This window comes from Myxocyprinus asiaticus, chromosome 25 (assembly GCF_019703515.2).
Source record: "Myxocyprinus asiaticus isolate MX2 ecotype Aquarium Trade chromosome 25, UBuf_Myxa_2, whole genome shotgun sequence".
Taxonomy (NCBI): Eukaryota; Metazoa; Chordata; class Actinopteri; order Cypriniformes; family Catostomidae; genus Myxocyprinus; species Myxocyprinus asiaticus.
In genome coordinates this window covers 7,605,732-7,623,276 of record NC_059368.1, presented here as the reverse complement: position 1 = coordinate 7,623,276, position 17,545 = coordinate 7,605,732, and the positions used below count along the sequence as shown (strand labels likewise).

The 17,545-nt window shown below is 38.3% G+C and overlaps 1 protein-coding gene across 1 annotated transcript in view; it reads left to right on the top strand.

Moving 5' to 3' along the window:
• The window catches only part of LOC127415590 (cation-independent mannose-6-phosphate receptor-like), a 68,353-nt gene that overhangs the window by 45,484 nt on the left and 5,324 nt on the right, over window positions 1-17,545 (top strand). The window contains exons 25-39 of the mRNA XM_051654360.1: window positions 681-811; window positions 897-1,000; window positions 1,109-1,242; window positions 1,505-1,701; window positions 3,009-3,135; window positions 3,743-3,874; window positions 4,954-5,216; window positions 7,574-7,786; window positions 9,033-9,182; window positions 10,409-10,567; window positions 13,073-13,271; window positions 13,517-13,669; window positions 14,118-14,355; window positions 15,596-15,732; window positions 15,809-15,926. Of these exons, the coding sequence (XP_051510320.1) occupies window positions 681-811; window positions 897-1,000; window positions 1,109-1,242; window positions 1,505-1,701; window positions 3,009-3,135; window positions 3,743-3,874; window positions 4,954-5,216; window positions 7,574-7,786; window positions 9,033-9,182; window positions 10,409-10,567; window positions 13,073-13,271; window positions 13,517-13,669; window positions 14,118-14,355; window positions 15,596-15,732; window positions 15,809-15,926 (2,455 nt within the window). The remainder of the gene's footprint in view (window positions 1-680; window positions 812-896; window positions 1,001-1,108; window positions 1,243-1,504; window positions 1,702-3,008; window positions 3,136-3,742; window positions 3,875-4,953; window positions 5,217-7,573; window positions 7,787-9,032; window positions 9,183-10,408; window positions 10,568-13,072; window positions 13,272-13,516; window positions 13,670-14,117; window positions 14,356-15,595; window positions 15,733-15,808; window positions 15,927-17,545) is intronic.

Genomic DNA, 17,545 nt, shown 5'->3' with positions numbered 1-17,545 from the left:
GCAATATTATGCCACAAATGCTGTCGATTGAGCTTAACTTAAACATCTTGAACCCGGAATGTACCTTAACTTTTTATGTGTTAAAATACTTTCTTCTGTCTCCGCTTAATATGCAGAGACTATATATAATATAAGTAAGCCATTCATTGGTTAATTTTCTCAAAAACTGTAAACACCGCATCTATGTAGCGTTATAAAAATTCCTGTTTTTGTTTAGAACGACCTGCTTAGACCCAACCCAACAACATTACTTAACCAATGATGTGAGTTGGGGGCAGGACTATCTGACTGTTTGAACAACAGCAGATAAGGGGCGTATTCAAAAAGCGTTTTTAAAAACATTATTTACTTTTGCAATTCTGTTCGGTGGCGCCAAAATCACATACATCAGCAACAATCCTGACAAACTTGAGCAAATACTGTGATTATTTCTTCCTTAAAATGCTTGTATCAACCTGGTACCTTGTAATCATGACTTTGTTTCCAGGCAGACAAAAAAAAAAAAAAAAAAACCTGACGTGCCATTACAACCGAAAGTTGCATAAAGTCAGCCAATCGATTAGAGCTTGCTAGATTAAGAAAGTGTTTTCCAGTTTTGTGTGTGCAATATGTATCAGAGGCTAAGACTAGCCAACAGTGGTGATGTTTTAAGTTTATATCTTTCCTATGATCCATTGCAGGGATAGCCAATCAAAACCTCACGTTTGATGACGGGATTATCATGATCAACTACACACACGGAGAAACCTGTCACAAGATCTATGAGCGATCCACGGCCATTCTCTTCTCCTGTGACCACAGCAAGAATCCTGTGAGTTCATTTCTGCCTATGAATGAGAAACTAGAATAGGTTAATTAGTTTCCTGGATTCATTTATCTCATATATTGTTCATCAGGGTAAGCCAGAATTTATTCAGGAGACCGCCGACTGCACGTATCTGTTTGAATGGCACACAGTTTTGGCTTGCCCTTCGTTCAAAACCACAACCTGTTCCTACAAGTGAGCACAAACCCTTCCGCTGATTAGTTCACTCATACACACAATACATGCTTTTCTACATCTTGAGTGTATCTAAATTTTATTATTGAAATCCTTCTTTTCTGGCAGTGACGGAAATGGCCACTCCTATGATCTTTCCTCATTAGCCTTGCACAAATCGAATTGGATGGTCGTGCCAGAAACAGCCAATCAGAACCAGCGGTACTACATTAATGTCTGCAAGTCTCTGGTGCCTCAAACCGGTGGGTGGTAGCTTTGAAATTGTATGATAGTTGAATGGCGGTATGTGTTCTTCTCTTGCGTATCTACACAAATACATAGCACATTTTATTCATGAAAAATGAACAGAATAAAGTCAAATCTATGCGATAGTTGCCGATAGGTTTTTTTTTTTTTTTTTTTTTTTTTTCATTTCAAGGCTTTTTGCACCAAAGTTTTCATTATCATTGCTGCATTGCAGTTTTGTTGGTGGCAATATTGTAGCTGGTGTTCAATTTGTCTCAGGTTTGTGGAGCTGCCCATCCAGCGCTGCTGCTTGTTTGAAGGATGGAGATGAGTATGTGAGTCTGGGGGAGGCAGAGACCGGTCCAAAGTGGGATAAAAACATCCTGATCCTGAAGTACACAAATGGACAGGCCTGTCTTGATGGCAAGAGAAACAGAAGTACCATCATCCGCTTCAGCTGCGACCCTGATAAAGTGGTGTGTGATCATCTATATGTTTCTTTACGCTCTACACTTGTGAACAAAAATCTCACTGAAAACCACGACCAGCGCATATAGAGCCAAACCAGCAACCGCGATACACTAGAAAACTATTGACTTGTATGAAATGAATGAAAGCCCCCAAAGGGGATATGGAGTCTGCAAACAGTTTGAGGTTATTAACCTCCTGAGACCCAAGCGTAACTGCTATGTGCATTTTCCATTTCCCTTTTTGTTTTGTAATTAGTAGCACCTAATAGACATGCAAAAAAAAAAAAAAAACATTTTATTTTTTTTCTAGACCAAATAGTTTTTCTAAAAATTGATGGCAACAAATGTGGACAGTAGGACTAAGTTGTGAAATTTTAAGTATACCAAGCTATAGAAAGTCATGAGTGTTGGTTTTTCATGTTTTTGAGACGTTACATCAGAAATTAGCATAAATAGTTATAATTAAAAGTAATAGCCAGCATCATCCAATCACTGCCAACCATGTTAAAATAAAATAGTACATTATAAATTCTGAATCTATGTACTGATTAGCATTGTCCCTTGTCTGCCAAACATGTTGAGTGGTCCAAACATCATCTGCAGCCTGAAACTGAACTTTTGTTCAGATGTTAAGTGTGAATGCACTTGGCTGCATAGGAAAGCTAAAGGATGCTCCCTTGCACTCTGACTCCCTGTTTAGTGAATTACTTAACCTCCAGAGTGCTGTCTGTTTGCACTGGTCTCAGAACATTTCAAATTGCACCTTATTTTCATCCTAACTCCATATAAAGCCTCTGAAAGCAACATTTTTCCACTTTTGGGTGATCTCATTGATTCTCAGTGTGAAAATACACAGTAAATACAGGATTTCTAAGGGGAAAATAGCCCTATATTCCACATCAGTGGTCATTGTGTTTAACAGCATGGCATTTCGAGTTAAATCTCTCAAATTTTAAAAATGACATATTGGATGAAACTAGAGACTCTAATCTTTTGACTCAAACAGGTTTCAATGTAAAAACGTAATTGTTTCATACCAGATGTAGTTTTGTTGGCTTTTCTCAAATGTGAAGTGTGAAATATGATCTCTGTAAGATAACAAAGCTGCCCACGTCTTCTCATGAATTATTGAAATTTTTCTGGATTTTTTGCAGTTAGTCTACTGTATGTGTGTATGGTGACACATAAGACCCCTTTATGATCCTTTTTCCTTGTGTGAACTTCCCCTCACAAATCTGCTTTCATACACATAAGCACTCAAACATGTTTTGATGTGTACAGTGGGAATAATGCCACCGTCTCTCTGTCTGTAGGACTCTGAGCCCACTCTTATCACGGCGATAGAGAACTGTGTCTATAGCTTTGTGTGGTTCACTTCTGCAGCCTGTCCCCTCAACAGCACTGAACACGGCGACTGCAAAGTTACAAATCCAGCTACAGGTGAGTCACTCGCCCTTAATACACAATAACACACATGACCAGTCAAACCATGAACAACTGAGTCATCTTAGACACTTCCTGTCTGCTCTGGTAGGCACACAACCAGTCGAAAGTTAAAGAGCTTTAAAAAACTTTTGATCTAAAGGCTTTTGCTTAAATGCTTGCAATTTGTTTTGTAGACAAAATCTAAAATTACCAGAATTTGCAGAGCTGCAATCTAGTGAAAGAGTGGCTAGCATTGCAGAATCTAAAATCTAAGAGGGTTTTGATTTGTTTCACATTTTTTGGTCACTACATGATTGTCATACTTTCATTTTTGTTATTGTATACTTCTAATGGCTTTACTCATATAGACTTCATAATAAAGACTATTACTTCTTAAAGAATGAGCATCTGTGTCCAAACTTTTGATTGGTAAAGGTTAATTAATTGTAATTACATTAATTTAACACATGTAAAGGTTTGATATCACACAGTTGCTTAAAGTTACAAGCACATAGTAATTCCTGAATAACAGCCAAGCATTACACATACATTGTGTCCAATGAAAGTAATGGCATTTTTGGAGTTTTTTTAATTGATCTGAGATGCCCTGTTCATCCCACAGGTCATCTTTTTGATCTGAACGTCCTCAGTCGGGCTGGAGGATATATGGCCTATGATCCAGTGGACCATAGAAAGATGTTCAGACTGAATGTGTGTGGAGAAATAGCCAACGCTGGATGTGTCCCAGGAACAGGTGAAACAGAAATAAATCAACCTTTTCAGTGTATCATTTTTTGAAAGTTTGATTATGCAACCTCAGACTCATGCTGTTTCAAACCCGTATGACGGTCATTCTTTTGTGGAACACAAAACGAAGTGTAAGTCACAATGTTAGCCTCAGTCACTATACACTGTATTTATTTTATAGAAAAAAGATGCATTGATAGTGAATGGTGACTGAGGCTGACAGTTCATAACATTCTGCCTAACATCCTTTTGTGTTCCATGGAAGTCATACAGGTTTGTGAGAACATGAGGTGCGTAAATGATCTGAGTGAACTATCCCTTTAATCTTGCAAGCCAAAGGGACCCTTGTTAAAGCATTAGTTCACCCAGAAATTTAAATTCTCTCATCATTTACTCACCCTCATGCCATCCCAGATGTGTAAGACTTTCTTCTGCTGAACACAATCAAAGATTTTTAGAAGATCACAGCTCTGTAGGTCCATACAATGCAAGTGAATGGGTGCCAAAATTTTGAAGCTCCAAAATCCACACAAGGGCAAAATTAAAGTATTCCAGATGACGCCAGATGGTGGTTAAATCCATATTTTTTGAAGCTATTTGATAGGTGTGGGTGAGAAACAGATCAATATTTAAGTCCTTTTTTTAACTATAAATTCTCCTCCCTGCTCAGTCAATTTCCACTTTCACTTTCTCATTTTCCTCCTCCTGTTTTTGGTGATTCACATCCTTCGTGCAGATCGCCTCCTAGTGGGCAGGGAGGAGAATTTATGACAAAATATTATTTAAATCTTGATCTTTTTCTCACTTACACCTATCATATCATGTCTGAACACATGTATTTTACCACTGGAGTAATATGGATTACTTTTATGCTCCATTTATGTGGATTTTGGAGCTTTAAAATTTTGGCACCCATTCACTTGTATGTGTACCTACAGAGCTGAAATATTTATCTAAATATCTTAATTTGTGTTCTGCAGAAGAAAGTCATACACATCTGGGATGGCATGTGGGTGACTAAATGATAAAAGAATTGTCTTTTTTGGGTGAACTATCCCTTTATACCAAGTTTTATTTTTGCTGCAGGAGTGTGCATCAAGAACGCTCAGACGGCCATCAGTGGTGGAACAGCTACAAGAAAGCTGGTCTATAAGGACCAGGTGGTGGAGCTCACCTATGAGGGCGGAGACGCATGTGCCGCAAACCCCTCCCTCAAACACAAGAGCATTTTCAGCTTTGTCTGCAAGTCTGAGGGAGGAGGTACAGATGAACCAGTGTTGGTGTACTCTGATGAAACCAAATGCACTCATTTCTTCTCCTGGCACACCCCTTTGGTCTGCGAAAAACTGGTCATTGTGGGAAATTGAGCCTTTATAGCTTTCAAAAGGCTTTTTTTTTAATGTTTACATAAAGATAGGCCTGTCGCAATTATTAAATGATCAATTGCGATTAATGTGCACTTCAAAATCCAATCATAAACCAGAGAAGCTCCTATCCGGAAGAGCACGTGAAGTGCTTCTTAAGTGCTCTGATGTGCGTGGTCAGCAGAGACTCGCTCCAGACTCCCGCAAAAATATAAACAAACAAATATAAACTTTGAGAGTGAACGCAAAGCACTCTGGTTTCACTTTAATTTAATGATCGTGTAATGGCAAATGTTTGTGGTCATATCGGGTTCGTACACACTGTTTTAATGACATGCAGTGACACACAGAAGGAGCCACACGCTTACTCTTTTTCTGTGGAGTGATAAAGTGATGATACAAACTCTCAAAGGTTTTGCTATAAGAAAAAGGGGCTCATGGGTTTAATTAAGAGCATTAAATTAACATGTGAAAATGAAGAAATTAGGACAGAAATATTTTACTATTGCATTCAATAACAAAAATATATTAACATTTATATTTTATTAAAAAAAAAAAATAATAAAATAAAAAAAAAAAATATATATATATATATAAAATTAGTTCCAAAACCAGCAGTGTAAATGTAAAATTGACCATAACTAAAGATGAGCAAAAAGAGACATATTTTAAGTATTTATAAATATTTTGATATTAAAAATCATATATCTCTATTTTATTATTTGATTTATATATTTGAAGTTAAATATGTAAAAATGACCTCTGAAGGTGTATGAAGTACACATGCACCTTAAGAAATATGATAATTAATATGGCAATTAATCGTCAAAGCCCTAAAACAGACAATCATCAAAATCGCAATTATTTGTTTGAAAATTAATCGTCAGCCAAATTTCATAATTGTGACAGCCCTACATAAGGACATTAAATAATTTCAGCATTTACAGGTGCTTGTTTGCTTTCAGAAAAAATCCCCAAAGGTACACCAACTTTACCTTATTTATACCTTAAATTCTTGTTGTTGTTGTCCACATCTGAAAGGTCAGAAATGAGTTTACAAGCAGAAATTGGTCAGAAAAGTTTTGAAAACTGCTAGTAATATCGAAAACTATGTTGTAATGAAATGTTTGTGATTCGGCACAATGGATGCTTGTTTCAGAGAACTGTTGAGATGAACTACATAAATAAAATTACTAGGGCTCGGTATCCATACAGATTTCCCAATTCGACTTGATTTCGATTCACAAGCTTTCGATTCCGATTAATTTGGTTATATTTCAGTTGTAATGTCCATTTTGTTTACAGATAAAACCAATTTGACGATTCTCAGTACCAATTTTGATACCAAAAAGAAAATGCTAATTTGAGTAAACATCAAGTTAAGTCATTATTCAAGACAGATAAACTGGCCTTCCTAAAGTAACAAACAAAGAAACAAACAATAGAACAAGCAATAGAACAAAGATGCTAATTCAAATGAAGAAAAAAAAGTGCTTTGTTTTAACAGCAATATCAAGTATTCAAGTAAACTTTCAGAAATTGACCAAAGTAATGAGATGAAACCTAAAATTACTTACATTTATGTTATTTACTATATGATTATAATATGTTTAAGGGATAGTTCATCCAAAAATCAAAATTCACCCATAATTTAGATGACTCATAGGGTGACTCATATTATCCCAGATTCCATGACTTACTTTTTCTTTCACAGAAAACCACAAACAACATTTTTTTGAAGAATTTCTCAGCTCTCTAGGTCCATACAATGCAAGTGAATGGTTGCCAGAACTCTAAAGGTCCAAAAAGTAAAAAGGTAGCATAAAAGTAATCCATACGACTCCAGTACTGAAATGAGGAAATAAAAAGTCATCTGGAAGATTCTCGTTATTTGTGTAGTTCCTTTCTCTACTGTCATTTCCTTTTGACCTGTTAACGATATCAATCAGTGATTGTCGAGCGATCGACCTTTTGATCGTGATCGACATAATGAGCACCCATGGCATAGATTGATCCTCTGATTTCTAAGAATCAGTATTGGGATTGATCGAATGAAGATCATGCATTTTTTTTCTTACCCAGCAAGAGGAAGAAGCTCAAGAATCTAATAAGGTAAACTGTTAAAATTGGCCATTATTATGGCAGTAACAGGATGGAGGACTTCTCAAAGGCAAGGATGGCAAAACTCCTAAATGCCACTTCAATTTATGAGTTTTATCACTGAGGAGCCACGTAAAAGTTGTTTTACAAACTTTAAAATTTAGAAAGAATTACCATCTGAAAGGGGCAAAGTCTTTCAACAATCTGAAACTCACAACTAATTCACTCTCTCTTCTTTGCAGGTTAAGTGCTCTGTTTGGAATGGCACCAAACAGATTGACCTGGGTCCTCTGATCCATCTCACCGGTTACTATACAGCTATAGATGAGGATGTGGACAAGGAAAAGTCTCCTGACTTCTATATCAACATCTGCCAACCCCTTAACCCCATCCCAGGGGTCAACTGCCCTCCAGGTGCCGCCGTGTGCATGGAACCCGTTGATGGGGACCCGATTGTAAGTAGACAACAGATCACCGTAAACACCTGCATAGAAAATTTACAGTATATTGAACATTGAATAGCAACATTGAAAAGTAAACATTTCTGACAATTATTGCACAAAATAATTATTATTTCCAGACAGGTTTCCCTTCCCTGTCAACCTACGCATTACTTATTCACTCATTTACTCACTCTTGTCATTCCAAACCCTTATGACTTTTTTCTTCCATTGAACACAAAAGAAATGTCAGAGCTGATGACAGAATGCTGGTCAGAGATGCTTTCGAGCTCCACAATTGACAAAAACGGCACCATAGTAAATGATGACAGAATATTCATTTTTGGGTGAGCATGTCTTTTTAGGAAGTGGATTGATCAGCAGTGAGAAGCCAGAAGGTCTATAGTGACATGTCCAAACTTCACTAGAGTATACACTGATGGGTCAAAACAGTATGACCACTCAGAGGTGAAGTGAATAACGTTGATTGCACCCTGCTGCGTATGGGGCTGCGTAGCCGCAGACCGGTCAGAGTGATGACACCTTGATGACCCCTGTCCTCCGTCAAAAGCAACTACAGTGGGCGCGTGAGCGTCAGAACTGGACCTTGGAGCAGTGGAAGAAGGTTGCCTGGTTCGATGAGTCCCGTTTGCTTTTACATCATGTGGACATGTGTATGTGTGCGGCATTTACCTGGGGAAGTGATGGCATCAGGATGCATTGTGGGAAGACGACAAGCCGGTGGAGGGAGTGTGATGCTCTGGGCAATGTTCTGCTGGGAAATCTTGCGTCCGTTTTTTCATGTGGACGTCAATTTGACACGTGCCACCTACTTAAACATCGTGGCAGGCCAGGTACACCCTTTCATCCTTCTTTCAGCAGGATAATGCACCCTGCCACAATGCATACGTTGTTCGGGAGTGGTTTGAGGAGCATGATGAAGAGTTCAAGGTGTTGCCCTGGACTCCAAATTCCCCAGTTTTCAGTCCGATTGAACATCTGTGGGATGTGCTGGACCAGCAAGTCCGATCCACTGCAGCTCCTCCTTGGATCTTACAGGACTTGAAGGATCTGCTGCTAATGTCTTGGTGCCAGATACCACAGGACAACTTCAGGGGTCTTGTAGAGTCTGTGCCTCAGCGGGTCGGCGCTGTTTTGGCGGCACCCGGAGGACCAACTGCATATTAGGCATGTGGTCACATTGTTTTGGCTCATCAGTGTAATTTCTGTTGTGGCTTGTTTTGTTTTTGCTGCTGTGCAGGACATCGGACGTATCACCTCACCTCCGCGGTATAACTTGGACACTAAAGAGGTGGAGATCACCTTCGACAGCACAACTGTCTGCCCCTCCAATTACACTTCCAACTACACCTCCAAGATCATCTTTACTTGCCAGAAAGGCGCAGACCTGGTAAGAGTTTGGTCCAAACAGTTTTGTGGCTGTCTAAAAATTATATAGCACAATGGTTATGATCTGGGCTGTTAACCAAATGGTTGTAGGTTCCAGGGCTGTGCCAAAAAAATTATATTGAAATATTGCAATTCTTTTGCTCACAATTTTAATAATTTAAATCTGTGAGTTTTATTTAATCGTGCATTTGTAATTTCCTACAGTTGAATAAGGAAGCAGGTCGATTAAGTGCAAACTTTGATATCACTGTTTCTTAGTGTGGTCAGAGGAGCGAGGAGAGCTCATCACGGTGCATCGATCTGTCAAATACAATTTGATGCATCGATTACGGAATTTAATAATCAATTATCATTACTATATTAATACCAGATGTGATCGTCTCGTATTACACAAGCCTACTCACAACAGACGCAGAGCATGCAAGATTGAACGGAAAGAAAGCACTCTTTGAAATTAAATAAGTTTATGCTGTCGATTTTATCTGGGTGCACATGACAGTTCATCTGTAATTATTGGTGCAATAAATGTTAATGTTGCATGGTATGCAAATCTGTTACACTTATTTTATGGTTTACCATCTGTTTGAGTGTGCATCAAGTCATTACGTTGCATCAGACATTCTTTTTTATTCATATCTATTATGCATGTAACATATCTATATATACCATGTTATGTCTAAATAACATATTCATATCTTTAATGCATATGATGTAATGCACTTTTTTGTCAATATATGCAGCCACACATACAGTATAAGCCAATCCTCCTTGGTCCTAAATGCATCTGTGACTCTAGTGCTCAAGTATGGTGCATTTCTGTGTTGTCTAAATTAGGAATGTTCAGTAAAAAACTTTGAATCTTTTTTCGGCATATTTTTAAAAATAATTATGAATCATTCCAAAATAAAAGAATCGTATCGGATCTGTTTGAATCGTGACCAAATTTCAGATTTCACAATGCATCATAATTATTAGGTAAAGAATTGTAATCAAATCATTGTCAGAGCAAATCGTTACACCCCTAATTGAAACTGATTCCCTGAGTTTGCCGCTGTTTCAGTCACAATACAGTCATAATATCATAATGCATTGTGATGTATTGAATTGTGACATATCTATATCATTGTGTATTGTATTGCTGGGTACTTGGTGATTCCCAGCCCCAGTAGGTTCAAAGTGCTTTTGTCTTTTCTGCTGTACATGTGTAAATCTTTGTTCTATGTACAGGGTTCTCCTCAGATGATCCGGGCACAGGACTGCATGTATATGTTTGAGTGGGCGACTCCTGTAGTGTGTCCAGAGACCATTATATCACAGGGCTGCAACCTAACCGTTTCCCAGCTGCGCTACACCTTTGACCTCTCAGTGCTGTCAGGGGTCGTTCAGGTAATGACCCCAACACACAAGGATACAACTGTCTGTGTGACTAAAATTCAGTAGCCACTTTCACATATGAAACTCGTTAAATTGCTGTAATATTGTAAAGTTATCATATCTGCAGTGTTGGGTAGATTACCTCTGAAATGTAATCAGGTACTGCTTAGAAATTAAATTTATAATCTTTTAGATCACATATTTTATATAATCTAATCTGGTTACTTTCGGATTACAAATTACATGTTTTGAATATAATTTTAAGTGCATGAAATACCAGTTTCATGTACCCCAAATCAAGATATGTCGTGTAAACAAAAGTAACTGTAATCTGATTACACACAATTTATAATGTAATCTAAATACAAGTACTTGATTTTTGTAATCTGATTATGTAATCCAGATTACATGTAGACCATTACTGCTCAACTCTTCATATTTGTTATTCACACAAACAACTTTCTGTGATTTATACTGTACATTATGCATTCACTCATATCTGCCACCGAAATGTTTTCGAAACTTTATTTAATTTGCCTACATTTTTACTTTTAACCAGCTGTGGAAATATTAGGCTATTATTTTTTTATTTATTTATTTATTAATTTTTTTTTTTTTTTAAATGACGGGGCATTTTTTTTGTTTACATTGCAATTAAATTTATGGCAAAGTTTGTATGTGGCAGCACCTATTAATTCCAAGTGAAATACATTGTTTAACTATGCTACATCCCTTAAAGGTTTAGTTCACCCAAAAATTGTATTTCTCTCATCATTTACTCAACCTCATGCCATCCCAGATGTGTATGACTTTCTTTTATCTGCTGAACACAAATGAAAATTTTTAGAAGAATATTTCAGCTCTGTAGGTCCATACAATGCAAGTGAATGGGTGCCAACATTTAGAAGTTCCAAAATCCTCATAAGGGCAACATAAAAGTATGCCAGACGACTCTGGAGGTTATATCCATAACTTCTGAAGCGATATGATAGGTGTGAGTGAGAAACAGATCAATATTTAAGTCATTTTTCCTTTACTTTCTCCTTCTGTTTTAGGTGATTCACTTTCTTCATGCATCAAATGGTCAGGGAGGATAATTTATGATACAAAATGACTTAATTATTGATCTGTTTCTCACTCACACCTATCATATTGTGTCTGAACACATGAATTTAACCGCTGGAGTCATGAGGATTATTTTGATAATGCCTTTATGTAGATTTTGGAACTTCAAAATGATGGCACCCATTCACTTGCATTGTGAGGATCTACAGAGCTGAAATATTCTTCTAAAAATCTTATTTGTGCTCTGCAGAAGAAAGTCATACACATCTGGGATGCCAGGAGTAAATCATGAGAGAATCTTCATTTTTGGGTGAACAATCACTTTTTAAGGCCCCGGCATACTTCATACGATATCTAAGAACAAACTGGCTGTGTGACATCATTTAGAACATAGTCTGGCCAAAACTAAGGTGTATTTGAGTTAATTTTGTTGGTTCGTAACAGTTTTCCAGCACAAACTTTCAGAAAAACGTTGTATCGGCTGCTATAAACCTTCTTACGTCATAAGATGGTTTATGTCATCGGTAGGTGTGACCTGGAGCTCCACCTGCTTGTGTTGTTCAGTCAAAATAAACACACCGGTGTGCTGAGTTATTAGCGAACTGGTGCAAACTTTCCTACATCTGTACAATAGTTCACGTAGAGACATTTTCCAAAAACTTGTAATGAGATTTTGTTTGTTTGATTAGTCTACAAAAGGAATCAGATCTACTCAAATGCTCTTAAGTCCCCATTCACTCTGTTGTTTGATATGCTGCTTCACTCTTGTGCCATCTGCAGCTGAAAGCTATTCACACATCTGCCCAAAGTGAGATATGCTTATCATCATTCTTTTGTCTGTATTCTACCCATTAACACTCTTTTATGCACCCATCTTTGCAGTAGTAACAGTGCCATCATAAATTACAATAACAGAGTGTTATTGTATATATTATGGCCACACATAGCTTGTTAGGGTATTAGCGACATGAATGCAGAATGTAAACATGACAAATAACAGTAAACATTTTCTACTGCATATATATTACTATAAATCATCATCGAGTGGTAAAAAAAGCTTCTTTATATATAAATAATAATGTCACATTATTTAAGGCTTTACATGCAGTCTTGTGCTTCCTCGTATTTAAATGCTTCCCTAAACGCCTCCCCCAGCCGTGTGGCCAGTGTCTGAATGTTCGCAAACTGTATACCGTTGCTCAGCTGTTTCGAACATCTTTTTGTCTCTGAGCAAAGAACGAAGAAGAACTTCACCATGAGTATGTCTGGGCCTTCGAACTCCAGTCTTTTGGAATTCAAAGAAATACCAAAGCTGTTTTATTACTCCCTTAGCATTCACTTTTCACATATTACTTCAGTGCATAGCATTTATAGCTGTTCACAGTCATCATCGTGTGATTGAGTGGAATGTACCACATGCTGTTCTGCAGCTCAGTTTCATGTGTTTTGTAGGTTCCTGGAAGCTCTGGCTCCTATAAGATCAATGTGTGTGGCACTGTGACGGATGCCACATGTAAAGACAGTGCTGTATGTCTGATTTCCACTGGCTCATCAGCTTCATACGGGAACAGCAGAATTATGAACCTTGACTACAGGAGAGAGGAGCGGACTGTGATCACGCAGTATAGTGGAGGAGACACCTGCCCTCCAGGTCAGGCAAACACACTGAATAGTTCCAAAACCTAGTGAGTTGCCTACCTAGGCAGCATTTTAAGGCATCATAAGCACGCTTCCAACATGAATGTTCCAAATGTTAGACATGTAATTATGGAAGCATAATTATGGCAATTGTGAAAAACGCTGCCTTCTAAGTTGTGTGGCACGTTTAAAACTGTTACTCTCAACTCCTTTAGGAAAATCCCTAAGAGGCTAACATTTGTATTTATTATCTTTCAGTGACAGATAAAGCTGAAGTGTGCACTTTCCCCTTTAACTTCTTGAGAAAGTCTTATACTGATTGCACAACTGAAGGCAGGACTGATGGCAGGAAATGGTGTGCCACTACAAGCGATTACGACAAAGATAAGAAATGGGGCTTCTGCTCTAATGGTACGAACATATGACAGCCTAAATACTCATGAAAACATGTACAATTATTTTGCATTGCTTTAAATCTTCATTGTCAAAGGCACATGAGAATAAACAAAACAATAAAAACAAGTATATATTTTATATTTTATAAAGTCTAGTCATTATAAATATTAGCTGTGTTGCTTGTTTCTATACAATATTACCTTGTTTAAACAGATTTAGTTGGACAAATGTTGCTAACTGTAAATGTAATACTATTTTAGGCATTACATTTTTATGGTGTAGATTCCACAACTTTGTGATATTTGCATATTTAAAAAAATATTCACTGTACTGGCCCTTTGCCTGCTTGCCTTCCATTGTAAGTGCAGTACTGTTAACAGGTTTCCACAATTTTTTACAAACTGAGGGACAAGTCAGAATTATTTTCGATCTCATTTCATGTTTGTTTTTAAATAATTCACAGCTCAAAGAGGGAAAAGGCAGTCGTCCATTTTGTTCTCATGTGACCGAACAGCTGGTCGCGGGAGACCTCAACTAATGAGCGAATTCCAAGGTTGCTCTGCCATCTTCCAGTGGCGAACAAACATGGTGTGCCCACCCAAAAAGATGGAGTGCAAGCTGGCAGGCCGACACCAGACATATGACCTGCGCACTCTCTCCTCTCTCACACTGCCCTGGCAATTCAGCCATAATCAAGATTTGTGAGTTTTACACCTGTTGTTTTATTCATGTTGATGTGGACTACTTTGACTCTGGATGGGAATATTTTGTAGGGATGTACGATTTATCAGTGACAATGTCAGTAATGGCCAGTATCAGTAGGGTATTTTTGGAATTATCTGTGTTGGTTTGATTATTGGATTGATGGGTTTGATTGGCTTTTTTTTTTTTTTTTAACTCTATATATTCTTGTGTCAGGTTTTTAAAGTAATGAAAGTGGCGGACTGATATGGATACTGCAACGATATCAAATGTTTATCGCCCAATACCGATAATCTCAAAATGGCCAAATATTGGCCTGGATGATTTATCAATTTACCACTCATTTCTATGGTACACTAACATATTTTGATGCACATCAATGTTTTCTGTATAATCTATATGAATGGTACCCATTACAATACAGTACATTACAATATTGGCAAACATATCAGTTATTGGCCATAAGGAAAATATTGGTTGCCAGTAACAATCACAATCTTCAAATGTTTGGAGCACCCACTGTTTTGTATCGTTTGACCCCATTCATGTCAGTGGAACTCGTCACCCTTGGGCACAATGCATTTACTGGATTGCTTTATTTTTACTTTTTATTTTCTTGTGTCAGGTTTTAAAAGTACTAAAGGTGGTGGACTGATATGGATACTGATACAATATTTAGAGAGCAGAGTGGCCAAAATATAATGCAGTTTAAGAATAAAGGAAAAAAGACAAAATATGAATTTAAATGAACACATTTTTCACAAAATATATATGCACTGTCCATTAACAAGGGCATTGGTTGATTTTGGAACTGACACAAGGAAGGCGGAATGACCACTTCTGTTTATCCGCCAAGCGGACATGCTTATCAGCAAATACCGATAATCTCAAAATGGGCAAATATCGGCCTGGCAGATATAAACTGTGAGTTTTCCACACATTTCTACTTTATACTAATATTCTGATGCACATCAAAGTTTTCTGTTTACTTTATATGAATGGTACTGATTTACAATATTGGCAAACATATCGGTTATCAGCTATAAAGAAAATATCGGTTGCCAGTATCAACCACAATCTTTAAATTCTTGGAGCACTCACTGTTTTGTATCGTTTGACTCTATTCATGTCAGTGGAACTCATCACACTTGGGCACAATGCATTTACTTGTTACATAACACTGGTGTTATATAACCTACACGAGTTCTGAATGTGTGAACTCACCTTTGCCCCCGACAGGTACTACTTTAATCTTTGCCAGGCGATCCATGGAGGCCTGACAAGATGCCCAGAGGAAGCCGCCGTATGTCGCAGACATGCCAGTGGGAAAACTGAGACTCTCGGCCGTGTGCACACGCAGACCATGGAGTTAATCGGTAAGTGTTTTTAAATCTTCCGTTATGTAAATACTGTTTTATTGGTTAACGTCAAATCGGCGTGTTTCCCATCCAGATGGAAAGATCCTGGTCAATTATTCCATGGGCGACGATGTGTGCAAAAACCAACGGTCAGCCAAAACTATCATACAGCTGACGTGTGGAAGCACAGTGGGGCATCCGAAATTACTGCGGTGAGACAGATCAATGGAAATTGGCCACATTTAAACAGGACAGGAAATAATGGAGAGAACATGGGGGAACAGGATTGGGAATTGTTCCTATAGCTCAACTCTTATAGCATGGCAATAGCAACACCAAGGTCATTGGTTTGATTTCTAAGGAACACATACTGGCAAATGTTTACTTTGAATGCAATGTAAGTCGCTTTGTCACTGTGTCAGACTGGGCTACAGTTTAAAACTTAATCCATACTCAACAACACATCAAATTCATGTTATAGAGATGCTTTTCATCATATTGTACACTCTGTATGTTATACTGTGACTGCTTTAAAAAAGACCTGATTTGGAGGAAGTTAATGACATTGTAGTTACTGGTTGCAACTTTATACATTTGTGTAACTGTATTCTTAACTAACTGTGTTAGTGTTTAACATTTGTGTTAAAGATGTTAATTGTTTACCGGTCTTTGCGCAACCATTCAGAGAAATGTGTGTGTGTGTGTGTGTGTGTACCACTGATCAGCCACAACATTAAAAACCGCCTGCCTAATATCGTGTAGGTCCCCCTCGTGCCACCAAAACAGCTCTGACTCGTCTGGGCATGGACTCCACAAGACCTCTGAAGGTGTCCTGTGGTATCTGGCACCAAGATATTAGCAGCATATCCTTTAAGTCCTGTAAGTTGCAAGGTGGGGCCTCCATGGATCGGACTTGTTGGTCCAGCACATCCCATAGATGCTCAATCGGATTGAGATCTGGAGAATTTGAAGGCCAAGTCATCACCTTGAACTCTTTGTCATGTTCCGGACGTCCACATGATCTAAAAGAAAACGTGATTCATCAGACCAGGCCACCCTCTTCCATTGCTCCATGGTCCAGTCCTGATGCTCACGTGCCCATTGTAGGCGCTTTCGGCGGTGGACGGGGTCAGCATGGGCACTCTGACCAGTCTGCAGCTACGCAGCCCCATACGCAGCAAGCTGCGATGAACTGTGTGTTCTGACACCTTTCTATCATGGCCAGCATTAAGTTTTTCAGCAATCTGTGCTACAGAAGCTCTTCTGTGGGATCGGACCAAACAGGCTAGCCTTTGCTCCCCATGAGCATCAATGAGCCTTGGGCGCCCATGACCCTGTCGCCGGCTCACTGGTTGTCCTTCTTTGGACCACTTTTGGTAGGTAATAACTACTGCATACTGGGAACAGCCCACAAGACCTGCCGTTTTGGAGATGCTCTGACCCAGTCATCTAGCCATCACAATTTGGCCCTTGTCAAAGTCGCACAGATCCTTACGCTTGCCCATTTTTTCTGCTTCCAACACATGAAATTCAAGAACTGACTGTTCACTTGCTGCCTAATATATCCCACCCCTTGACAGGTGCCATTGTAACGATATAATCAATGTTATTCACTTCACCTGTCAGTGGTTTTAATGTTGTGGCTGATCAGTGTGTGTGTCTATATATATATATATATATATATATATATATATATTGTTTTTAGGGCCTCAGTGAGCAAGCCAAAGGCAACGGAACACAAAACATAACACTTAAGATGTAGTTAATGCAGAGAAATGACCTTAAGGGAAACTAGGCTCATGGGGGGGGGGCAGTTCCACTCTGGCTAAAA